Raw genomic sequence first — 26,706 nt, 5'->3', positions numbered from 1 at the left:
TGTTATTCAGAGAAATTGTATAATGATTTTTTGTTTGTTAATTATAATTCGTATGAAGTGTTATTTATTATACCCTTCACCTTCGTGAGAAGGGTATATATAAGTTTGTCATTCCGTTTGTAATTTCTACATTTTTCATTTCCGACCCTATAAAGTATATATATTCTGGATCCTTATAGATAGCGGAGTCGATTAAGCCATGTCCGTCTGTCTGTCTGTCCGTCTGTTAGTTGAAATCAATTTTCTGAAGACCCCAGATATTTTCGGGATCCAAATCTTCAATAATTCTGTCAGACATGCTTTCGAGAAGTTTGCTATTTAAAATCAGCAAAATCCGTCCATAAATAACGGAGATATGAGCAAAAAACCGGGACAACCTCGATTTTTGACCTATTTTTGATCTATATATGGATTACTAAGTCATTAATATAGACAATATGGATATCTAATGATAGATATTTCAAAGTCCATTGCAACGATGTAGATAAGGCTATAGTAAGTTGGACCTACAATGGGTCAAAATAGGGAAAAATATTTTTTGACCCGAATTTTTTTTCATCAAAAAATGTTTTTAAAAAAATTGGAAAAAATAAACTTTTTTTAAAAAAAATTAAAAAACAATTTCGAAAAACAAAAATTTTGAAAAACAATTTCGAAAAAAAAATTTAATTTTGTTTACCTAAAAATATTTAAAAAAAATTATTTTAAAGTATAATTTGGTGAAGGGTATATAAGATTCGGCACAGCCGAATATAGCTCTCTCACTTGTTTTCTTATACAATCAGTATTTCATTTAAATTTCTTGCACAATTTATCTAAATCATTTCATTATAATATGAAGCAATAAATCTTTTTATGGATAATGTAAGTTTAATAGTAATTTTTATAAAATAATGTATGATTCGTCACACATTATTGCAGGAAATAATGTTTAAATGAAACTTTTTAACCAACAATAGCTTACAAAACCTAACAATACAATATAGCAATATTTTCGTTAAGGAAATCTATTATCCCCACAAAAATCTTAAAATGTTGTATTAAAATAAAATGGTTAGAGATAGATCGAAAAAATATATAAATAATTTTTAATATTAAACACTTAAAAACCATTTAAGAGTGGCCATTCTAAACTGTTGGATTTTTAAAATAAATCAAAACAAACTTTTATAAAGCCCTTTAATTATAACAAGGTTATACAATAATTGGATAATTTGTTTGCTATAAGTTTTTCTAAATGTTATTTATCAATTTCAAGGTGCCCAAGAAGGTTTCTATAATGTTTATTTTTTTATTTTTAAAGACAATATTAAATGGCAATTCTACTACTACTGCTTTTTGAGAGAGAATTGAACATAGATGACAGCTAGATGGAAAACTGAGAGCCAAAAATCAAAGACTATTATCAAAAACTTAATTCATGAGCATGTATTGTTATTTATTTTGTTATGTGTGAAAATATAGTAAATTGGTTTAATTTTTTTCATTGACATTTCTCTCTGCTTCCATTCTATGTATTTATTCTATGGTATTTAATATTAGTTTTAGAAAAAAACTGGTCACTCCTGTCTTAACTATGTATGTTTGAATTTGTATGGAAAACAAACTTAGATTCCTCTCGAGGTGTTTTAAAAGACCAACCAGTTTTGGTTTTAAGTGTTTTTTTTTCTTTTGCTTGTCTATAGAGCAATTGTTTTAACAATTACAATACATAAAATACAAAAACTAAAATTAAATATTTATGTTTGTATATGAAAATAATTGCATTTATACAATATGTAGCAGATATTGTAGTTAGTAAATACGATTTAAATTTATTGCCTCATATTGCACTTTGTTCAAAATGTAACAATAATTGCTGCTCGAAACTTTAATGAATAGAAATATTAATTTTGTATTTAAATTAGAAGCACATGTTTCTTAACATACATTTACTTTGTAATAGCACAGTTTTTTTTGTATCTGCCAGCAGTTCTAATGACTCTCTAAGTGGTTACAAAGAGCCATCTACCTCATTAGTTCCTTGACTGTTTACTTGTCCTAAAAGGAGACTAGACTGACCCCTTGTAGTCAGTCTAACAGACAGTTCATAGTATCTTTTGGCTAGGAATCCATATGTTGCCAAAAAGATGGGAAAAGACCATAGCTAACAATTTCCAATACTTGGAATAAATTTATATTGTACAAATGTTTCAAAACAAAAGCTAAAAAATTTAAAAAAAATCACGCGTTTTTAAGTCATACACCCATAAATAAGTTATATTTCAGCTTATTTGCCGATTTACTCAACTTCGAGTTTTCGAAAATTGTAATTTGCTCAAGAAAATCATAATTTTTTTTAATTTTTATAAACATTAAGCTGTATTTTGTAGTTTCGAATCTAAGTTCGAATTTTCGAAAATCACCTAAAATATAAAAATATTTATATTTACATAGAAAAATCATTCAATAGTTACATTTATCTCTTAAAATAAACTATATTTTATATTTGTGGAGAAGTTACAGAATTTCGAAATTAAGTTCGAATTTTAGAGAGCCTCTCAAACTATTTAAATATTTGTATTTACACATAAAAGTTATAAATATTCTTATTTTTTTATAAAAATTAAGCTTTATTTTATATTTTTAAAAGATTTACACAAATTCGAATTCAAGTTCGAATTTACGAAAATTGCTTAAAATGTGAAATTTGTTAAATTTACACAGAAAAATCATCAATATTATCATTTTAATAAAAATTAAACTCCCTTTTTTTCTTAAGGCGAAATTTTGAAATTTCGAACTTAAGTTCAAATTTTCGAAAATTGCCTAAAACGCAGAAAAATCTATAAATCTTATAATTTTTATAAAATTTAGGATTTTTTTTATATTTTTAAACGATTTACATAATTCCGAAATTATGTTCGAATTTTCGAAAATTGTCTAAAATTGAAATTTGTTAAATTTACACAGAAAAATCATTAAATAAAATAATTATTAAAATTAAAAAATAAATCATTTTAATAAAAATTCAATTCCAATTTTTATTTTAAGGCGAAATTTTGAAATTTCGAACTTAAGCTATATTTAATACAGAAAAATCAATAAAATCTTATAATTTTTATAAAAGTTAAGTTTTATTTAATATTTTTAGACGATTTACATAATTTCGAAATTGAGTTCGAATTTTAGAAATACATATGTAAATATGTATTTGTATTTACACATAAAAGTAATAAATCTTCTTATTTCTTATAAAAATTAAGTTTTATTTTATATTTTTAGAAGATTTACACAATTTCGAACTCAAGTTCGAAATTTCGAAAATTGCCTAATATTTGAAATTTGTTAAATTTACACAGAAAAATAATTAAATAAATTTTAACAAAAGTTCAACTCCATTTTTTTTAAGGCGAAATTGTGAAATTTCGAAATTAAGTTCGAATTTTCGAAAATTGCCTAAAACATTTTAATTTTATATTTATACAGAAAAATCAATAAATCTTATGATTTTCATAAAATTTAAGTTTTATTTTATATTTTTAGACAATTTACCTAATTTTGAAATTAAGTTCGAATTTTCGAAAATCATCTAAAATATTAAATTTCTAGAATTTCCACCAACAAATCATTAAATTAAACGATTTGGGAAAATTCTAAATTGATTTCGATTTTTTTAAATATTAAATTTCTAGAATTTACACAAAAAAATAATTAATCCGTTTAATTTGTATAAAATAACCGTTTTACCTAATTTCGAATTTTCGAAAATCCCCTAAAATAGGTTAATTTTATGCTGCAAAGATCTTGAGATTCTTAAAATATTCCTTAATTTCGAAAATCTAACTATTTATTTAAGCTTTGAATATTTTTCAATAATTTCAAATATTTTCATCTCTAACTGAGTATAAACTTATCTACTTTTGAAATCTTTTGTTGGCTGCTTATGAAAAACAACATGTCCCCACATTCAAGTTTTATTTTTGCATTGTAACGTCTTTAATGACAAATTTGCTGGGTTTTTTTTGTGTCTAAGTTTTCCTCTTTTTCTGCATTTCATGTTAATGACATGTGAATACGGTTTTTTTTCTTCTTTTAAATAAACATTTAAACATATTTGCTATGGCATTAAGGTAAACAATTAATATTTACTTTTTTTCTAAACAATTTTTATTTATTTTATTACAAACAAAAAACAAAAAAAAAAACAAAGTCATCTTTTCACTTTCGTTAGAGGGAATCAATAAACCGTAAGTAATTTGAAATATTTGTACATGAAGTAAGTATCTGCTAGATACAAGTTATTGACATTTTAATGGACTTTCGTTTAATAGTTTTTTTAAGTTTGTTTGCTGTTTTGCATTTAATCAAGAAAGTTTTAGTTAGTTTTAAATTCGCATATGAAGGTTGTTTAAGTGAAATTTCTGTGTTTGCATACAAATTATGAGGTTAATATTTTTTTTATTTGTTATAATAAAAATACCGTATGAATGTAATGTAATAGAAATATGAACATAAAATTTGTTTAAATCGATTATATAATGATTTTTGTATTTGATGTATAGGAAATATTTCATAAAAAAACATTTAACATTTATTTAAGTATTAATTAACGTCAGTAAATTCGTGTTAATTACTGTTTGTTCCTTTTGAAAAACAAATGTTTATTATTTATTAGCTGTATTATAAAGCATATTTATAAGGGTGTGGAGAATATTGAAACCACAAAACCGCTATAAAAATACCCCGTATTTCAATTCATAAAAAGTGACAGGTATTTAGTTTTAAACTTCAGGGCAATCCTGTTAAATGTCAACAGATTAAGTGTGTTAACAGGTCATGTTAACTTCATACACACGTTTCAATTCATGAATGTTCCTAAAACATTCTCTATATATATATTTAACTAGCTAAAACCCGGTATGCTTCGCTAACCGTATCGTAATGAAATAAAAAGTTTAAAAATAACTTCCTAAATACTAAGACCATATGTCCACATAATAATTATTCATATTGATGGCTGCTATAGCTTTCCCTATATATAATTTGACATATTTATGGGAGGTGCCACGCCCACTCTGTCAATTTTCTCCTCAAATATTTATAAAAACGGCAGAGATGCTTGTGAAATATTTGAGGACTCTTGATATTATAGTTTCGTAGATGTTGGATTTTTCTAATTTTCATTATATGGGAGGGGCCACGCCCACTGGGACTACAACTCCCATTTTTGCCTGAAATATTTATACAAACGTTGGAATTGCTAAAATTTGAGATCTCTTGCTGTTATAGTTCCCAGATATTTTATTTTTAAAATTAACTTTGTATGGGAGGTACCACGCCCACTTTAGATTTCAAAACAAATAGTAGCCTATAGTTCGTTCCAGAAACACAGAAAGATTCTTTTCGGCTCAGAGCCAAAGCTAGAAAGTTCCAAATCGCAATGCGGTAAAGAACGAGCGAAAATTTTAAATTGAAAAAAAAACAAGTAATATTATATGGTCGGGCTTGACCGACCATACTTTCTTTACCGCATTGCGATTTGGAACTTTCTAGCTTTGGCTCTGAGCCGAAAAGAATCAGAGCATTTAACTTTACGAGATGCTTTTCTTATACACGTTTACGGTGCTCTTCGAAAGAGTTGTAATACACCAAGTAAATGAGTAAAAATATTTTTCTTTTAAAATATCAATAATTTATATTCGTGAGTGATTTTCGGAAGTGGGCCTTATATGGGAGCTATGACCAATTATGGACCGATCACCATAAAATTAGGTCGTGTGATTTATGTCTATATGAAAGTTATTTATGATGAATTTTAAGTATATATCAACATTTTTAAATGATTTAAGCACGTTAAAGTGATTTTCGGAAGCGGGTCTATATGGGAGCTATGACTAATTATGGACCGATTGTAACAAAATTTGGTGACATGAATTCTGTATATATAATACCTATATTGAGCGAAATTTGTGTAGATACATATATAAATTAAACATTTATGACCGATAAAGTCCAATTTCGAGAGGACATTTGTATGGGGGCTATGTGAAATAATGGACCGATTTCAGCCAGTTTCAATAGGCTTCGTCCTTGGGCCGAAAAAATTATATTTACCAAATTTTATCGAAAAATCTTCAAAATTGCGACCTGTACTCTGCGTACAAGGTTTACATGGACAGCCAGCCAGCCAGACGGACGGACGGACATCGTTTAATCGACTCAGATCGGTATACTTTAAGATGGGTGTTAGACCAATATTTTTGGGCGTTACACACATCTGCACAAACGCATTATATCCTCCCCACTATGGTGGTGTAGGGTATAAATACACCTGTTGTGTGATTGATGATGAAATTTAACAACTTCTGGGTAATTTTTATGTGGCTGATGGACGAGGTAATGTTTAAAAATGATACCGTACAAAAAAAAAACAAACAAATTTCCCGAATTTGAATCATTTGTGAGATCAGGCATGTTAAACACAGAAATATATATTACGGAGTGTCTACAAAAACGTCATTTACCTTTATTAAAGCAGCACAGAGTGCCTTCTGGACCGATTTGACTTCATTCCACTATGGAAAAAAGGCCCTTGAATGGTATTCAAAAAATAATGTAAATTGTGTACCACGACAGGCAAATCCACCCAACTGTCCAGAACTACGGCCTGTGGCAAGTTATTGCGATCTTGTAAAATAAGAATTAAAGAACACAGGAAAGGTATCCCAAGTCAAGTCCGATTTTAAGCGTAAGTGAATCACATAGTCCAAAAAGACAACGGAAGCAACTGCTTGTAAATAAACTTTCCTGCAACAAAATAAATGTTTAAAGTGACTACACTATAGGTTACCTAGATACACTAAAGTGACAATTGTCTTGACGCTAGATTACATGTGATGTATAAAGTAACCACTTGCCTTCTCTCTGCACTACGAATTAAATAGTCACTCAATGTTGTTTTATACACGTTTATAAATTCGCAGAAATACAGACACAATTTATAATGTACACGAATTCACTTGAAAAATACAACACACTCAGTTGATGTTTATTCGAAAAGCGTCTCTGATAAACTGACTAACGACTGCAACCTCTGCCATTATTTATAACACTGCCATCTGCACTCTAGAATTCTGTTTAACTGTCTAGAGGTTTCTAATACATACGCCATCTGTGGTGTGCTTTCTACAATGTTCTTTAACTGAATATTCGAATTCGAATATACGGTCGCAGCAAACAGCGTTGCCAACTTACGATCAATGGTCAACTGAAAGCTTTTATTCAATGTCAATAATAAATGAAAGCATTCTGCTACTTTTAAATCAGCCGTTAAAATCGTTACATTTGAATTCAAGTACAATTTCGTAACAATATATAAATGGAAGTCAGCCAAGTTGGCAGACATTAGTAACAATTTCTGTCTATAACCCTAGGTCTACATGTAACAATTTTTATTGCTAAGCACAAGCGTAAACGTCGACAGAACAACAGCACATCGATTGCTGATTGCTTTAGGTGGAGAAAATGTTCGTCACAAATATAAAATTTTCAACGCAAGGAGTTCTATTGAAATCAACTTTTCGAAGCCCCCAAATAACTGACATACACGATTCATACATCAAATTCTCCGGAAAAAAACCAGGACAACCTCGATTTTTGACCTATATCTGGATTACTAAGTCATTAATATAGACTATATGGATATCTGATAGATATTTCAAAGACCTTTGCAATGACGTGGGTCAAAATCTGAAAAAAAATTTTTCAAGCCGAATTTTTATTTTTTTTCACCAAATGTTTTTTTTCGCTAAATATTAAAAAAATTAAAAAAAAAAAAAATTTAATATTTAAAAATTTTTAAAATTTAAAAAAAAATGCTAAAAAAAATTTTTTCCAAAAAATTAAAAAACAACTTTGGAAAAAAAATTCACCCTTATTCTACTTGGCGTCGTCGACATCGTCGTCAATATTGAGTCAAAAAATGGTATGTGTTTCTCCGAAATCAATAGCAACTTTTGACAGAATTTTATACTTTTATAAGTTGGGTTAAAGTACAAAACGCTGTCAAAAGTTACCAATTGTTATCGATATCGGCGTAACATATACCATTTTTTGACTCAATATTGACGACGATGTCGACGACGCCAAGTAGAATAAGGATGATTAATTTTGTTTACATGAAAATATTTAAAATTTTTATTTTGAAGTATAATTTGTTGAAGGGTATATAAGGTTCGAATGACTGACTGACTGATTCATCATCGCACAGCCCAAACGACTGAAGCTAGAATCATGAAATTTTAACTGATCCCCAAAACGATCCACTAAGAAGGGATTTTTGGAAATTCGAACGTTTAGGGGTAAAAAAGGGTAAATTCGGTAACCTTATATCTTCAAAACTAATAAAGATACAAAAAAACTTAAAATTGCATGTTACTCCATTTAAAAAATAAGCTGACAGGTGTTTCGTACTTTTTCGAAATTCGAACCTTTTAGGGGAGAAAATGGATAAAAACTGTATTTTGGTACTTTTTTGGCACCCTATGTATCTTTTAAACCAATAAACATAGAAACAAAATTTAAATCGTATTCTTTAATTAACAAAAAATATAAAATATAAGTTTGGTACTTTTTTTAAATTCGAACCCTTAAGGGATAAAAATTGTGTTTATTTTTGGTACTTTTTCATAAAATATGTTTTTCTATAATTTGACATAGACATAGGACTATTTTACTATGAGCTCCCCACTACGATACAGAAATTTATTTGAATAAAATTTTACCACCGCAATGGGGATAAAAAAGGTACCAATAAGGGGATAAAAGCAGGAAAATACATTTTATTGCAAATTATTAAGCCAATTTTGATAACTTTTTTAACATTGGTTCCTGGATTCATGGAAAAATTAACTAACAGGGTGTTTTTTGGAACTCGAATGCCAAGGTGTATTTTACGACAAATCCGGGTAAACAGTTTGGTACTTTTTTTTAAACATATTTATTCTTGGACACATTAACACATTTTAATTGTATGAGACATTTCTGTAGCATAAATTTTTTTTTGCAAAATGGAATATTTTTCAATTTCAAACTTGAGGGGTGTGTGTTCATGGAGGAAAAGGGAAATTGGTACTTTTCTCCTAATGGTACTTTTTTAATATTTTAAAGTATTTCACTTATCGACATTAAAGTTAGCTGATATGTATCTGAGTGAAGTTAGTGGTTTAGGTACCAAAATGTGAGAACTGAACTATAGGTACTTTTTTATTATTCTAATGGTACTTTTTGAATTTTCTATAACAATGTACTTAGAAACATGAAATTAAGCATATATGTTCCTAAGTGATTGAGAATTCTAGGGGAAGACCTTTTGGTACTTTTTCTTTATTCGAATGGTACTTTTTGTAATTTCTTCACCAATGAACCTAGAAACATGAAATAAAGCTTACATAGCCCGAGTGGGTGGGAATCCACAAGTGACTACTTTTTGGTACTTTTTCTGTATTCCAATGGTACTTTTTTGAATTTTCTATAATAATGGACCTATAAATATGAAATTAAGCGTATGGCAATTTTAATGTTTGAGTGAAAATTCAAGGGGATACTTCATGATACTTTTTCTTTAATCTAATGGTACTTTTTTGAAATTTCTATAACAATGGACTTAGAAACATGAAATTAAGCATATGTATATGGTACTTTTTGGTACAATTTCTTTATTCGAATGGTACTTTTAGTAATTTATTCACCAATGAACTTAGAAACATGAAATAAAGGACCCGAGTAAGTGGGAATCTACAAGTGGCTGCTTTTTGGTAAGTTTTCTATATTCTAATGGTACTTTTTGAATTTTCTGTAATAATGGACATAAAAATATGTGAGTGAGAATTCTAAGGGGAGACTTTTTGGTACTTTTTCTTTATTCTAATGGTACTTGTATTAAATGTTTATGCATTAATTACACCGAAAGAAGAAACTGACAGAAATTGAACTAACAGCTTATTGCTTAGCAATAATTGCTTAAGCAGTCAGCACAGCAATTGCGGTCTACACATCACAACTTTTATGGACGCAATAAGGGATACATTTTGACTACTTGCTTAACTGCTGGGTAGTTAAATGTCAAATGTTTAAGTGTGAAGTTAACAGGGACTTTTAACAAGTTTCCTATCACAATGTTCCTAAGCTAGAAATATACGAATATTAATAAAATTAAGAATTTTCTTTTTAAATTAATATTTTACTTCCGGTTAAACACAATATGTAAAACTAACAGCCAACTATGACTCGGTTAATAATGAGTTTTGGCAATTTTTTATGTTTGGCAACATTTCAAATGGTTTCTGTTTAAACTTTAAGCTTATACACAAACAAAAAAAACCAAGCAATATTAAATTACCCAACTAATTTAAACTTTATTTAGACCTCACACACAAAATAAATCAAAACAAGCCGTTTTTCAACATTTAGTATTGAGCAAAGCTCTAACATAAACCCCCAAAACGCTATAACAATTACATTTCAATATAATAATAATAAAAATAATTTTGTAAAAATCATATAAGATAAAAACACAATAGATTTGTTTTGTTTTCAAATTTAACAAAACTAATTTTTAAATAATTGCCCGATTTAAAAGAAATTATTGTTTATAGAGGCGTAAAATTAAACTTGTGTCACTCACTACCAACTCAACTTAATGAAAATTTAAGTATTGTGTACTTAAATCATTCTAAACCAATCATTTGTTTGGCATACTAGTTTAAAACAAAATCTAGTTACTAACTATACATACATATTACACAATTTTCCACAGAAGGCACCAACCAACCATGCATGCCTCAAAAGAAGAGACTGGTTTTGGTATTTTATTTCCATCTAAAATCTTTAAGAATTAGATAATATGAATGAAAAAGTGAGTAGTTGCTTGCATTCATAGTAAGTATTTAGGTGGTAAAGCAGAGAAATGATGACAGGATTTTGAAAGATAAAAGAACTTGTTTCTTACTGATTATTTTTGTGTGTTTAAAACTATTAAAAAGAAGATTTGCAATGTCACAAGTCAGCTGTAATAACATGTTTTAATACTTACATATTTGGCATTAAATAAGAGGTAAATAAAAAACATATGTTTTTGACACTAAGTGTAAATGAAGTTAACATGTATGACACATTCCCCTCAACATCCCAGCAAATGAAGATATGGAAATTTCTAAATATTAAAAATAGTTGCAGTAATTTCGAAATCAAGGTTTTCCAAAAGGGACTTCCAATAGGGACTTCTCAAGTTTTGACAATTGATAGCGGTCATATTGTGAATGCCACAGCTGTCGAATTTTCTGCACAACGTCGATGTTTTCTATCTAAAGTTCCGATTTTGGATGACCTACAGCAAATTTGTGCTGTTGTAAATGCAAAAGTAAAATTCCGATTTTTTTTTGGCTGTAATTAAAAAAAAAAAAAAATGAAAAACTTTGATTCTTCTTGTGGATTATTTTTATTTGGTCTTTTAATTTTTTTTACATCAAGTCGAGAATATGATGTCATGTAAATGGCCGCCGCCACAGTTGATTGTCATTTGAGCCCTTTTTATGGCATTTTCCATCACTTTGGCCAAAACTTCCGGCGATAGGTCCTCACATTCTTGACGGATATTGTCTTTAAGAGCTGCAAGAGTCTGAGGCTTGATGACATAAACCCGCGACTTCAAAAAGCCCCACAAAAAGAACTCTGGAGCGGTCAAATCAGACGATCTTGCTGGCCAGTGCAATTCGCCAAAACGGGAGATTAGGCGCCCGGGAAATGCATCCTTCAGCATATCGGTTGTGGCACGTGCAGTGTGTGCCGTTGCACCGTCCTGTTGGAACCACATGTTTTCCAATCCCAATTCATCAAGTTGCGGCAAAAAGAACTCGTTGATCATTGCTCTGTAGCGCCCACCATTCACAGTATCCGTTTGGCCCGCGACGTCTTCGAAGAAAAAAGGTCCGATGACTCCTCCGGGTGTAATGGCTCTTCGTGGGCCTCATTACTCATGATTATTTTTGATGAAAAGTCAACGACCGATTATTGGTCAAATAAATAGTCAGCAATATTCCGTGTTCTGGAGCAGTGTAGCGTAACATTGTTTATTAACGTGTATTTCGCATGTGTTTACTACACAAATGTCAAAACAGAACTGACATTAGGGGCCAATAGCATTTTCTGATAGGATTACTTTTGCGCCACCTTGTATTTTAAAATCCAGTTGTTTGAAGCATTAGGAACCGTTGAACCATTTATTTGGAATATTCGACATTATAGATGGTCAAATTATGTGGTATCAAAACCCCAATAAATCGTTAAGTGGTTTAACTAAAATTTCCACGCAAATTCAAATTTATGCAAGCATTAATTTCAAAAAAAGAGGCATGATAAAGATCTTATAAATATAACTTCCCTTAAAACATCATTGCATTGTCACAATATTCGATTTAAGATGACCTGCACAGAATTCATGCTGTTAATGAACGACGAAATCGATTCAATTTGGAAATCTCAGGCTTTAATAGTCCATTCCTGATTTTGTATTGGGTATATGACTTAAAAATGATAGATTTACAATAGATGGCGTATCTTTTGAACTCGATTTTTGTTTAGTAACTGTTTGAAGGATAGGTTAGGTTAAAAAGGCAGGTGGTATCAACCAGCTCACTTGGGTCCATGAATTGGTCCCTTTGTGATACCCTAGGGGATCATTCTCAGGACCTCAAGAGGTCCTTCACATGTCAGAACTAGGTTCAATGCCGAACCAACCTAACGCACGAATGAACGAATCCATCTTCCTGATATCCAGAGTAGATAGATCCGCTAGGCCGTGCAGAAATGGACTACCTATTGTCGCAGTCCTTACCCCTCATAGAGCAGGGCAGAGACAGAGGAGATGTTCAACCGTCTCATCCTCGTCTTCATCATGGCAACTCCTACAGAAGTCATTGTATGGAGTATTTAGCCTCCTAGCATGCGCACCAATCAAGCAGTGACCCGTAAGCCCGTAAGCACTGATATCAGAGCTCGTAACCTAGTCCGTGGTAGCCCCGTAAGGGATATTGACCTGTGATGATCAAAAACTGGCTAAGTGTGTCTCGATATCGAGCAGTTTGGTCTAAGCAGACTCAAATAATTTACGCTGTATGATTGACTTACAGCAAGATAGCGGTGAACCGACCAAATAATCGATCTCATCAATTCGGATATTCACTCCAAATAGCCTATAGTACTTCATCGCTGAGATCTCAGTTTGAATTACACTACATTGATCCTGTAGCCTGAAGTACACCCTCTTCTGAAAATGGGGAATACAAATGCCACCACCCACCCCAGCCGCAGACTTGGAGCCATCTGTATATATGACATACGTGTCCCTAGGAGAAGGAGACTCGCCCACCATCGATACAGAAAAGCGTCTGTCAATAAAGGGTAAGGGAGTGCAATAGTCAATGTTAACAGGGAGATAAGATATACTTCCCAAAATAGACGCATGGCCGGTACAACTAGACCTCCATACTTGAAGGATACATATCTGTCATTTATTCTCACTTAGTTGTGGAACATTATAGTGTAAACAACAAAGTTTTTTTGCTTCGAAAATGACGAATTTTGTACCAACAAAGCATCATATGCTGGAAGTTTCGCTTTACTTCTTTAATTTGAAAAAAGAAGTGCTTTTGAAGCACACCGATTGCTCACCAAAGCTTATGGTGAATGTTTTCAATCGGTTTCAACGAGAGATGGTTTGTGATTTTGACACGTAAGACAAAGATCGCCCAGGCCATCCAAAACAGTTTAAGGGCAAGAATTGGAGGCATTACTCCATGAAGATTGTTGTAAAACCCTACAAGAGCTTGCAAAATTATTGGAATCTACTCAAGCAACAATTTCAAAATGTTTGCGAGCAGCAGGATTCATCCAAAAGCAGGGAAATTGGATAACATACGAAGAGGAAAGACCTTGAAAGACGATTTTGCATGTCCGAAATTATACTTGAAGGCTATAAAAGAAAACCGTATCATTACTTTCGATGAAAAATGGATTCATTACGATAACCCGAAGAATAAGAGATCGTATGTGAAGTCCGGCCAACCAGCCGAATCGACACCAAAGCCAAATATCCATGGCGCTAAGGTAATGATCAGTATTTGGTGGGAGCAAAAGGGTCCTATCTATTATGAGATTCTGAAATCTGGCCAGACCATCACAGGGAACCAATACCGAACGCAGCTGATTCCTTTGAAGCCAGCATTGGCCGAGAAACGCTCAAAATATGCGGCCAGAAATGAAACCGTAATATTCCATCATGACAACAATCGGCCACATGTTCCAATACCTGTTAAAAGCTATTTAGAAAGAAGTGGTTGGGAAGTTTTGTCTCATCCGCTTTATAATCCAGACTATGCCCAGTCCCACTACTATTTGTTTCGATCGATGCATAAGGCTCTTTCTGGGATACGCTTCACTTCAGAACAGAGTACCCGAATTTGGCTTGATTCGTCTTTTGGCTTGGCATCCATATGTTGCCAGAAAGCTGGGAAAATGTCATAGCTAACAATGGCCAATTCAAAATAAAAGCTAAAAATTTCAAAAATTCCTAGTTTTTAAGTCATACACCCAGTAGGATTTTGAAAAATCTTCAAAGATACATGGTTTAGCTCTGGTTACTAAGTCTGAAACTGTCTTTTCTGTGTATATTAGGTTTTATGTCCGCATTTTGAATATAAGTTATGGATTTAAAGAGTAGTATTTATAATAATTTTAATTATTCAAAGCCATTTAACTCGACATTCTGTTATTTGAGTTACAACTCCTTTGTCGCAAATAAGCGTTTTGCATACATATAAACTGATTAACGGCTGATTAACTTGATAACTTTCACTAAATTTGTAAATTTACGTTCGATGTAAATTTGTTGAACAATAGAGCGAAAATATTTGTGAAATAAGTAAAAAATAAACTAAGAGTTTCCCAATAATTCCCTAGATATTTTTTGCTGGGTAAAGTATTTACAAATAACTGTTCTTTTCTTCATTATCAGAGAGCAAAAGAGAGAATAATAAGGATGTTTTTTAACATTCCTCCATATTGATAACTCTCTTAACTAAATATTATTGCAATGTATTTACAAGTGTGGAAAAATATTAAAAAAAAAACAAAAGAAAAATAAAGCTTATTTACAGCTTATTTTTTTTAATATACAAATTACAAAAAAAAATGGTAAAAACCCAGTAAATAATAAAATTCAAAAAGAGTATGTGCTATAAAAAATATTACTTACTTGCAGCCTGCATTATTAACATGCCAATCACAATGAAATTCATATTGGTTTATTGCTTATTACAGTTGTTGATTTTTGGTAGGTTTTTCTGTTAATATTCTGCACAAATTTTAAACGTTTAAATTAAATATTGTTTGTTTTTTTTTTTTTTTAGTTTTTGTACTTTTTTTTGTGTTAATTCGATACACTTTTCAAGCTACAGTTATATACGTGTGCCAATTTGTTGGAAATTCAGTTGATTTAACATGAATCACATTAAAAAAAACTTTGTTAAATGAAAGCGAAATTTATTTTCTAGTTGAGAGAAGGAAAAAAAAGAAGAAAAACAACAACAAATATGGTAATAATAGATAAAAATCTTGATATTATTTAATACATAGTATTTCTAGTTTAAAACACTGGCATAATATCATTTTACAAAACAAAAACACGCGTGTTGGGAATTTTATTTTTTTAAAGTTTGCTTTACAAAATCATCAATATGTAAATTTTTAACAACAACACGGGGCTGTATTAATGCTTAATGGTTTTAACAACAAAAACAAATCGAAAAAATCAAACCAGAACCGGTGTAAGGAAAAAAAAAATAACAAAAAATAAACATCATATCACTCTCTCTTTACCATTTTGTTTTTGTTGTTTTCATTTTAGTACTTTTTGCTGTGGTTGTTGTTGCTGTTTTTTCCGTTAAAGTAAAAGTGGACATAATAATGGCAACAGCAACAACAAATACATATCAATGATTCGTTTTTACGGTACATTTTCGTTTTGTTTGTTTTCGTTGTTGTTGTTGTGTTATTGAGGTATGACATGGTTGTATTTAGCGCTGCCAGATGGTTTTTGTTTACAACATGTTGAAATATAACGGTAATAAAGTTAATTATTGTTATTTCCGTTTTAAAAAGAGGTAGACCATAAGAATTAAATGGTTTAAAGTAAATTATTTATGAATTTAAAGCAACTACTAAGTTTGTTTGATATTTATATGTTAATTATTAAGTTTAAGTTCAGAATTTAATAAATTTGGATCTAGAATTTGAGATTAAGATCATTTAAATGCAAGTTCTAAAGGTTTAAGCTAAATTTATATTTAAATATATTTTAAAGAACTCAGTTATGGAACAACTCTGGAGTTGAGCTTGTCTCCAATGTGAAACCTATTTTCGCTTATATTTAGGGAACTAAAAATCCAAAAAATATATTTGCAAAATTTCAAAGTATTGTACAAAGAGTCAAACCGGCACTTTGTTAATATAAAATTAAAAAATCTTCTTAAATCGAAAAAAAAACTAAAATCTGGCAGCTATGTTTGTATCGCATACACTGTGAAGAAGACGATAGTTTGTTAACAACACAAAAACTAACAGCAATAATGTGTTGATGATGATTAATTCATGCGTTACAGGTGAGTTTTTTTTATGTTTTTTTTTTTATTAACAACGGATTGTTATTATTTAGTTGTTAAAATAATTATACATTTCATAATTTATATTAAAATGTGTTATGTATAATAACATTTCTTAGATATATTTTTTTCCAAATATTTGTAAAAGAAATTTAAATCACTTTTTCTTTTAATTAGCATCATTTACTGTAAGTTTTCAAAGTAAATAAAGCAGTAAATAATTTCACTTTTTAATAAAACTTTTTCTTTTTTTTTTTGGAAATATTTTTTATTTTATAATTTATTTTTATACCCGACATTTTTTTTGGATATTTATTTAATTTAAAACATATTTTCATAATATTTGTTATAATTTTTATGGCTGTTAGCTTAAATTCGAAGGTTACTCCAAATGCAGTTTGATTTGTTTTTTTTTTTGATTTTGTTTTCAAATTTATTTATTTATTTTCCATAGTTTACACTACTATTTTTTTTGTTTTAAAATCATTAATAACATATCGTTTATATTTTGTAAACCACATTTTATTTATATTTTACCCTCTCTCTCTTTAACTTCTATTTTCAACGAGTTTTTAAGCCGTATTTACGTTTAAACTCTGCGCACAAAAAAAAACGTTTAACCGCTTTAAAAAAATAAGATTATTAAACCAAGTAGATTCTTTAACGTTTGCTTGTAAACTAAAAACTCTTTGATTAAGTCAAACATTTCGTAGCCAGCCAGTCAACCACCACAAACTATTAAACAAATTGCGTGTGTTTTTACGCTTGCGCCACCACCTTTTAGCCATCACATTCATTCAGTTAGCTCAAAATTAACTCATATCGCTCTCCCAATTCGATCTCTTGCGATCGTTTCAAAAAGCCCCAACAAATGGAAAGGTGTTCGTTTCTTTTTGGGTTTTTCGTATGCATATCTATGTATAGCAAAGATTTAATTCAAAAATATTGTCTTCGTTTTCAAGGCGGCCTCATTTAACTACAACAAATGATTTAGTTAATCAAAGCTCTTGGCTTAAACACAATATTTAAATTCTCGTCCAAAGGTGTGTGTTTTAGTGAGCAAAAACAAAGCTTTATCAGCATGTGCATTGTCTTTGGAAAACAAAGAATATATTAAATAGTCTGCATGAAATAAAATAGACAAAACAGAAGCTTAATTGTTTGGCTTAAACTTGTCTTATGTAGTGGACATAGATTATTGTACTTGAAATGTATTCTAAGCCATGGTTTTTATACCAACAAACAGTTATTAAATTTAATTAATAACTAAGCACTACAAAGGATTAGGGATTTTTACAGTGAGAAAAGATCATTTTAAAACATTTTATTCATCATACGTACAGTAGAACTGTAATCGCTGATACACAACTGTCATTTTTTTACAATCGTATCCCAAATGTTCGTTCGCTTCAGAACAAATTCTGTGAAGGTCGATCACGCATGTAATCTTCTCTTTTGACCGTCACAATGAAAGGCATCGTGAACATTTCGTATATTCAGTACGTAACCGTCGTGTTCAGGACGAAACCGATCCAACCCCAATAATCGGCCTATCCCCAAGGAACTGTAGAACCTATTTTAGAACATTTTTTAGATTCCCTACAGCACCCCCTTTATGTTTGACTTTTTCTCAATTCCATTTTGAATCTTCATCTTGAACAGAAATGTGTTTTTTATGCAACAGATTTTCGGGATGTTTCTTGTCTATAAGATATTTTACTTTGGCTTAATCCGAAACCGAATATAAGGACAAACTCTGAATAAGTATAAATCGAAGGATCTGATTTAAGGTTAATGCTAAGGAATTGTACTAATTATTCAGGGGTTTAAGGACTTAATCCACCGATCGCAGTGAAGTAGTGTTTGGCAGGAGACGGCACTGTTTGTTAGTCCATGTTCCATGTCCCGACATGGCTTAGGAGAGACTTCAACTGTGTGATGTTAAAGTTGGGATGGTACTCAACTTCTAACGTGTTTTAACATGTTTTAATGGCCTCAGCTACTACAGTTGGCGTGTTAGGCTGTGGAATGACCGAGACTGAAATGTTGTGAAGTTTAAGTTTAGCGTTGTCTCTCTCAGGGTGCTCAATGAAAATCAAGAATGGATCTGATAGGGTGGTATCTACAAACCTAGTCGTGACCATTCGACCTTCTTCGTCGGGTTAGTGAGAGACCGAACTCTGGACCACAACTTGACAACTCCTGAACTCAAGTTGCAGTACTTCAAATGATCTAACCATTTTTCCGCTTTTATTAATGGGCATTTTATTGCTTCTACCGTATTCATATGTAAATCGGTCAACCTTGAATCTTCCATGGGAACGGATCCTATTTTTGTGGTCATGATCCAATGGCTGTAGGTAATTAGTAACTGCAGTCTTTCCGCAACAATGGTGTCATTGTAAAATTCTTTAGTTTTGGTTAAAAAGAAAATATATATCGGGATTTAGCCGGACGATCCTTGGGATGTCATCACGATCTTCTACGAGTGCTGCTATTTTTACAGAGGGTTTTGGAAGATCTTTCTCTGAAGCTTTATTTTGCTCGAAGGAATTACTGCGTTCAGGGACGATATTTGTTGAGCTAGAGCGTTGGTATTCTATTGGGCAGCTGGCTACTGACGGAATGTCGACTTTGCAGTTGAATTGGAGCCCATTGAAATTAAACTGCAATATGGATACCAGCCCAGGTTCTGATTGCGGTAGGGATGTTGATATCTCCGATAAACATCGTAGACGCTGACAACATTGGCGGACAAAACTCTTCCACCACCCCGTTTCACGGTTAAGTCGTAAGCATTTCCTCAGATGACACCAACCCAAACAAGAGTTTCATATTAATTGCGCGGTCGTGTGATGCAACCGGTTCTATGCAGAAACATGGTCCAGGATTTATCTTAATTCCGACACGAACCAATAATAATTATTATACGGTTGTTACTGACGTCAACAACCCCTAGGAATGAATTTTTATATGTATTTAAACCATAGTTCCTCGCTAGTATTCTCCAGAGTACGAAGATTTTCGCCAATTTACGCGTACACAACCCGTACACAATAGAGAGTAAAGATACAAATATTTCAATCAGTTGCTTGATGTTGTTGCGGATATTTGATTATTTACTCATTCATGCACACAAATTTAATGCCGCTATTTGCGGGACTATGATTTAAACGGCAACGGTATTAAATACCGTTGTTTTGGTATCCGTATTTTAATGATAACGGTAAAGGGTCAATATAAATTATAAATAAAATTTAGAAATATTAAAAATAAGTTGAATAAGGAATTTTAATCAAAATCTATGTTCCATATATAAAAATTTGTTGTAGAATAAAGGCAACGGTTTTTAGAAACAAAATTTTTAATTATTTCAGTAACGATATTTTAGCGGTATCGGTAATTGTGTTTATTTCGGTAACGGTAATACCCGAAAGGGTATTTGGTTATAACGGTAGCTTTGCCTTATATAAATATTTTTTAAGTGTACTAATAAATCGTAAAATGTACTGAATGCAAATACTACTATTTTTTACAACTGCGTTCGACTGTGGAATGTATTGATAAACAACAGCTGTTTTTTGTTTTCATTTTTAGTGTTTTTTTTAATTCTGGGAAACTGACTCGATAATTCTTTTTGTCCCCTTTCAAACGAGAGTTTTTATTTAATGAATTGGTTTTTAAATTAAAATTTGTCTCAATTAAATGGCCCTCATTGTACATGAAGTCTATATCATAAATATAGGAGAAGGCAAACAATGTGGCCAGCGGCGTTAACACGCCTGCTAAAGAGACGACTCATTTATATTGTACTAGCGATAGTATTACTGGTGTATACAGTAACTAAAGTATTCCATAAGGTCAGTTAAAAAAATATAAAGGTGTATCCCAACTTAAATTCATTTTTTTTTACAATTTTAAGCGTCCAAATTTGCATCTGCTAGAATCTAATGATTTCACTGTGGAACGTACAAAACCCTTAATATGGCGCACTTTAAACGAACATGTTCTACCGGATGAGCCACACTATCGTACAAATCCGCCGCACATTTTATGTCAGAATACCATACAAGGTAAATATCTGTTAACCGATGATCGGGGATTCGTTTGCAACGCTGAACACATACTGCGCAATGGTTGCTGCAACCTACAGAAACCAACCACAAAATATTACACCTGTGAGACCTGTGATAATAACACACATTGCTGCGGCATCTACGAATACTGTGTGTCGTGTTGTCTGCACCCGGATAAGAGACCCATACTGGAGCTAGCAATAGAGGTGATAAAGGGCCGCCAGGCAATGTTGTACGCCCAGGTGAACGATCAATTTGAATTGTGTTTAGTCAAGTGCCGCACTAATTCACATTCCGTTGAACATGAAAATCGCTACAGAGATGCGCAGCATCGTTTCTGCTATGGTCCCACCCAGGCACATGAATCACAAATCGAAGTGTCGGGCACGGGTTCATAGCACGCGATGAGATTAACTTATAATTACTGTCTGTCAACTGTCAATAATTGCCTTTATACTCGTATGATTTAAAGTTTTTAATTTTTTTAATTTAATTTTTTAGGTTAGGTCATGTTAGTTTAGGTAAATTTCATTTAAATGTGTAAGTGGAACTCTCTATAGTGTAAAATAACTTGTAGTTATTGGTTAAGTTGATATAAAAGAATACTATTAGGTATATATTTTTGTATGTGAACAATAAAATTAAAAAAAAAATACAAAAAAGAATTGTTGTGTTTTCGTATTGGGGAAAATCGAAAGAATCGGTTAATATCTTCGGAATTTGAATATACGCAGAGTTGTGTTATAATTTAATTCTCAAAATAATCTTACATACCTACGAGTGTTGGTTTTGTTGTCACATAGTTTTTCACTTAGGTTATAGACAACTGAGTTAGGTCTTTGACAGGAGAGTTTCTGATCTATGTGCATAGAGAAATACACTTAGAGCTGAAACTCTCCTGTCAAAGACCTAACTCAGTTGTCAGAAACCTAAGTGGTGAGAATGTATTAGTAAAAAAAAAACTGTGACAACAAAAACCACACTCGTACTCGCTCTATGTTTCTCTATGCCTATGTGTACTTATCTATGAATTAACAAACAAGGTCGATAAAGAATTTTAAAATTTGTTTATGAAAATCACTTTTCTGAATCATTCTCTAATTTCCCAAAAACGATTCTTCCATCATAAACGCTTTTTTCAAACAAAATAATAAAATTTAAAACTAAAAAACTATTTACCTTAGATAAATTACTTGTTCCAATTGGAAAAGTTAAATAATTTTTCCACTTGGTTTGAATTGGTGTTTTAAAACAAATTAATTAATTTGAAATTATCTTATCTGTTTTGCCACAATAAAGATTAATAATTAATTATGACCAAGTTTTTAATTGAAATTGTTTAAAACACAAACAAATTAAACACTTTTTATTGACAGCTTAATAAACACAATAAAAATATACTTTTTAATCCTGAGGCGCTAAAGTTTTTGTTTACAAACAAACCGAGTGTGAAGTAAGCAATAGGAAACAGTGTTGAGAAAGGGATGAACGGGGAAACTGCTCAAACTAACGGTAAATACTTAAAACTGTCGTAGAACAAATCTGAGTTGAAGAACAATCGTCATTATATCTTAAGGACGGACAGGCCGAGAGTTCTGAGTCTAATTTTGCATTGGTATTGATTTTATACTTCGCATAACTGTTTTCACAGCTTGTCGTTTATGTGTTCGTTTTGTTATAACCTTGATTTGAGGTTATGAGAAGACACAGTTGATATACATACGTATTTTGTGAAGAGGGACCATTCAAAGCTCATTGGAGGAGACCCATTAAAACTCAATTGAAAAAATTCAGGTGGAGGACCAATAAAAACTTATTTTTTATGGAAAATCTGGTGGAGCACCATATAAAACTCAATAGTAAAGAGTAACCAGGTGAAGCACCATTATTTAAAAACTCGATATCAAAATTTCATAGTACCTGCTTCTTATACGAAGGTATAAGTCGAGACACGCTAATTGTTTAATAGCCTGGCATTTAGCTTTAATAGCTTGCCAAATCTTAAAGTCCAAAAATACTTTGAACTTAAAATTTGTTATTAAATGTTTTATTCAGTGATTTTTTAAAGAATTCTATTTTATTATAAAAAACATAAAATATTTTCAAAGAAAAACATGTTTATGCCAACTGTTGTTGTAATATAAACATTTTGTAAATAATGTTAAACATTTTTTTCAATTTCACAAAATTTAAGAAAATTCTCTTAATTAAAAAATAAATATTAAAGAAATCTTAAAAGTTTTCCAAAGAAAAAACAGAATAAATAAACAATTTTTAATTTAAACATATCACTGAAAAATAACTTTTAATAACTCTAAAAATAACGTAATTTACCCAAACAGAAATACTGCCTAAAATGTATGCATATTCTTCTAATCACACGATCATTAGGGTTGTATTCTTAAGCACTAAAATAAATACTAATTAATACAACCAAGTCTCAAAATGATAAGAACAGCAGCAGACAAAAAAATATATTCAGTGTGTGTGTGTGCAAGTTTCGCAGGTGTGCAATCAAAGAATTATAATTTTTTTTATTTCAATTTTAGAATTTGTTTAGAATTAAGTGTTTATTAAAATGTTGTCACTATTATTACGAAATATAAGGTGAGGCCAAGCAATTACACTATAAAACCATTAACTTATGCTCAATAAAACCAGGGGAAACAAACAAAATATAAAAGAAATCTCCAAAAAGAGACTTTATACATGTTTGTTACATAAACTCAAAAATTATAAACATTAACAACAACAAAAATTACCTGCTTTAAATGAAATTGAAAAAAAAAATCTAATTATTACAGATCTTATGCTACACACGCAACTAAAACTGCTCCCGTGGTACGGCCCATCAATAAGATTTTAATAGCAAATCGTGGTGAAATTGCCTGTCGTGTCATTAAAACTGCCCGCAAATTGGGTGTACGCACTGTTGCTGTTTACTCCGATCCCGATGAGAAATCTTTGCACACCCAATATGCCGATGAGGCCTATCGTGTGGGTGAGGCTGCCACAGCTTCTTCCTACTTAAGGGCTGATCGTATTATAGAAATTGCCAAGAAATCTGGCTGTCAAGCTATTCATCCCGGTTATGGTTTCCTTTCCGAATCGGTGGAATTCGCCGAGCTGTGTCAAAAGGAGGGAGTAGTGTTTATGGGTCCACCCAGTTCGGCCATCCGTGATATGGGCATTAAGAGTACTAGTAAACATATTATGGATGCCGCTGGTGTGCCCATTATCAATGGCTATCATGGTGAAGATCAATCGGATGATCGTTTACAGGCCGAAGCGAAAAAGATCGGTTTTCCCTTGATGATTAAGGCTGTAAGAGGTGGCGGTGGTAAGGGTATGCGTGTTGCTGATACGGCTGAGGATTTTATGACCGCTTTAAATTCGGCTCGTAATGAATCGCAAAAGTCGTTTGGTGATAGTTCTGTGTTGTTGGAACGTTATGTTAGATCACCACGTCACGTGGAGGTACAAGTATTTGCTGATCAGTACGGTGATGCGGTTTATTTGTGGGAAAGAGATTGTTCAGTGCAGAGACGTCATCAGAAGATTATTGAGGAGGCGCCAGCAGTAAGTAGAAGTGTCACACTAGTGACAGGTTCTTTTTTCTTAATTTTAATCACGAATTATACAGATATGAATCAGCTGGTTTCAGAAATATGTCAATAGAAAAATAACAAAAGAAAATATGAAAATGGTTGTGGTTTGAAAAGAGAGACAAATATATTTCACACTCGTTTCCAATTGAAAATTGTATTTTTTCTCTCTACAATTACTGAATACATACTTTTTTGACAACTGTCATTTGTTGCATATCTGTAATAATCTTTGCTTTTAATATTAGCACAAAGTATACAGAGGCGTCAAATTTGACAGTTCAAAAACACTAAAATCAGTTTTTTTTGAAATTGTTTCGATAGAAAGAAAAAACAAATTTGCGGTTTAATACAGACAGTGCGTTAAAACAAACAACTATATAAATAAGCACAAAACCAAACCAGTTGAAATTGTTTCGAGCGAAAGGGACAAATATATTTTTTGCCGTGTCGCCTCTGTATACTTTGTGATATTAGGTCTTTTCCAGGCATGGAAAAATTGATACGATCGTAACTTTATAAAAAAAACATCAAAAAAACTTCCAAAAACTGAAAATTTTCAATAAAATTTTAGACAAAATTTTAAATTTTGAAAAAAAATAGATTGAATGAAATTTTACAAAAAATCACTCATTTCTGTAAAAACTTATCAAAAAAATCTATAAAAATCATAATTGTGAATTATTCGTTTTTTTAAAATTGCTTTATTGATAATTTTACTCTTTTTCCCCCCATTATTTCAGCCCGGTTTATCTGAAGAACTAAGACGCGAGCTGGGCGAAGCTGCTGTACGTGCCGCCAAGGCTGTCGGCTATGTGGGAGCTGGTACCGTTGAATTCATTATGGACAAAGAGGATCTTAGTTTCCATTTCATGGAAATGAATACTCGTTTGCAAGTAGAGCATCCCATTTCGGAAATGATCACTGGCACCGATTTGGTCGAATGGCAGATACGTATTGCCGCCGGCGAGCCATTGCCCCTAACACAAGAACAAATTATACGCAAGGGTCATGCTTTTGAGGCACGTATTTATGCTGAAAATCCCCGGGGAGGTTTCTTGCCTGGTGCCGGTCCTCTACGTTATTTGGCCACACCTCAACCCAGTGAGGGATTTGTGCGTGTAGAAACTGGTGTTAGGGAGGGAGATGAGGTGTCGGTGCATTATGATCCCATGATTGCTAAATTGGTAGTATGGGGTGAGAACAGAACTCAGGCTCTAAACAGTTTAATAGCTCGTTTAAGTGAATATCATGTAAGTTTTTTTTTTAACTTAAATATTTATTTTTCTATAAAATTAATAATTATCGTTCCTTATAGATTACTGGTTTGGAAACCAATATCAATTTCCTTATTGACTTGGCCAGCCATCCTGAATTCCAAGCTGCTAATGTGCACACCGGTTTTATTGATCAACATTTCGACACCTTATTCCCGGCTTTGGAAGTCCATGATGATGATTTATGCAAGGCAGCCTTATCCTTAGTTTTCAATGAATTCCAAGCTTCCCAAATCAACAGCATTAACAAAAGCGATCCCTTTACCGCCTCCCCTAATTTGCGCTTGAACTATGACCTAGTAAGACAATATCAATTGAAGGCCAACGATAAACTATACAATGTTTCTTTGAAATACGGCAATGACTCGAATATACAAATCAAAATCGATAATGGTAACTGGTGCGAGGTTAAAGCCGATCGCATTATGGATGGTGAACGTTTGAAAATTAGATCCAACATTGCCAACAATATTTCCACCTACAATGCCCACATTGATGAATCGGAAATTACGATTTTCCTAGAAAATGGCAAACAGACTTTTGAATTGGTACAACCAAAATTCCTGAATGCTGCTGCCGATCAAATGGGCAGTGCTGGCTCAAAGGTAATTGCTCCCATGCCTGGTGTTTTGGAAAAGGTTTTAGTTAAACCTGGCGATCAGGTTAAGAAGGGCGACAGTTTGGCTGTTTTAATTGCCATGAAAATGGAACATATTTTGAAGGCTCCCAAGGATGCTGTGATCAAATCAATTGGCGGTACCGTGGGCTCAAATGTGGCCAAGGGTTCTGCAGTTATTACTTTTGAAGAGGAGGAGGAAGCTGAAAAGGCAGACAACTAAGTTGTTGCTGCTGATGTTTAGAGTGTGAAGAACTACTTAGTACCAGAAGAAAATGTTGCATTTATTTTTTGTTTTCTTTGGAAACATTATTTTGTATAGTTATAATGGGAAATATTGCATTTATTATATATATAATTAAGGCTTAAAGCTAAACTGTTAATACTAATTTGTTAAAAGAATAAAATTTATCCATATCAAGTACAAATAATTCA

At 31.8% G+C, this 26,706-nt stretch overlaps 3 protein-coding genes across 4 annotated transcripts in view; 2 read left to right on the top strand and 1 right to left on the bottom strand.

The window, feature by feature from the left end:
* Positions 1–17,304, bottom strand: part of mtg (mind the gap) — a 52,668-nt gene extending 35,364 nt beyond the window's left edge. Inside the window, exons 1-2 of one of the 2 annotated variants that reach the window (XM_065516020.1) lie at positions 17,235–17,304; positions 15,293–15,586 (exon numbers count right to left, since the gene is read on the bottom strand). In XM_065516020.1, coding sequence (XP_065372092.1) covers positions 15,293–15,335 — 43 coding nt within the window. In that variant the 5' untranslated portion in view covers positions 15,336–15,586; positions 17,235–17,304. Of the gene's footprint in view, positions 1–15,292; positions 15,725–17,234 lie in introns of those variants that run through there. The other variant, XM_065516021.1, reaches the window with a different exon arrangement.
* A 3,033-nt stretch (positions 17,305–20,337) lies between these two features.
* LOC135963985 (SREBP regulating gene protein) lies at positions 20,338–21,434 on the top strand. The gene is made up of 2 exons (XM_065516019.1): positions 20,338–20,557; positions 20,620–21,434. Exons 1-2 carry the CDS (start codon positions 20,456–20,458, stop codon positions 21,169–21,171), a joined length of 654 nt encoding a protein of 217 aa, XP_065372091.1. The 5' UTR covers positions 20,338–20,455; the 3' UTR covers positions 21,172–21,434.
* Positions 21,435–23,246: 1,812 nt separating this feature from the next.
* On the top strand, positions 23,247–26,706 carry Mccc1 (Methylcrotonoyl-CoA carboxylase 1). The gene is made up of 4 exons (XM_065499012.1): positions 23,247–23,380; positions 23,578–24,352; positions 25,122–25,631; positions 25,697–26,706. Exons 1-4 carry the CDS (start codon positions 23,352–23,354, stop codon positions 26,492–26,494), a joined length of 2,112 nt encoding a protein of 703 aa, XP_065355084.1. The 5' UTR covers positions 23,247–23,351; the 3' UTR covers positions 26,495–26,706.

The sequence above is a fragment of the Calliphora vicina genome, chromosome 1 (genome assembly GCF_958450345.1).
Source record: "Calliphora vicina chromosome 1, idCalVici1.1, whole genome shotgun sequence".
Taxonomy (NCBI): domain Eukaryota; kingdom Metazoa; phylum Arthropoda; class Insecta; order Diptera; family Calliphoridae; genus Calliphora; species Calliphora vicina.
Note: the sequence above shows the minus strand (reverse complement) of the source record. Positions and strands in the feature narration are given on the sequence as shown.

What these genes read in the sequence shown, in the direction of transcription:
- LOC135963985 (XM_065516019.1), top strand. Translation starts at nt 20,456, where the DNA reads ATGTGGCCAGCGGCGTTAACACGCCTGCTAAAGAGACGACTCATTTAT. An exon ending in TAACTAAAGTATTCCATAAG is followed by an intron (nt 20,558 to 20,619) that starts GTCAGTTAAAAA and finishes TACAATTTTAAG; the next exon opens with CGTCCAAATTTGCATCTGCT.
- Mccc1 (XM_065499012.1), top strand. Translation starts at nt 23,352, where the DNA reads ATGTTGTCACTATTATTACGAAATATAAG. An exon ending in CTATTATTACGAAATATAAG is followed by an intron (nt 23,381 to 23,577) that starts GTGAGGCCAAGC and finishes TAATTATTACAG; the next exon opens with ATCTTATGCTACACACGCAA. An exon ending in TTATTGAGGAGGCGCCAGCA is followed by an intron (nt 24,353 to 25,121) that starts GTAAGTAGAAGT and finishes CCATTATTTCAG; the next exon opens with CCCGGTTTATCTGAAGAACT.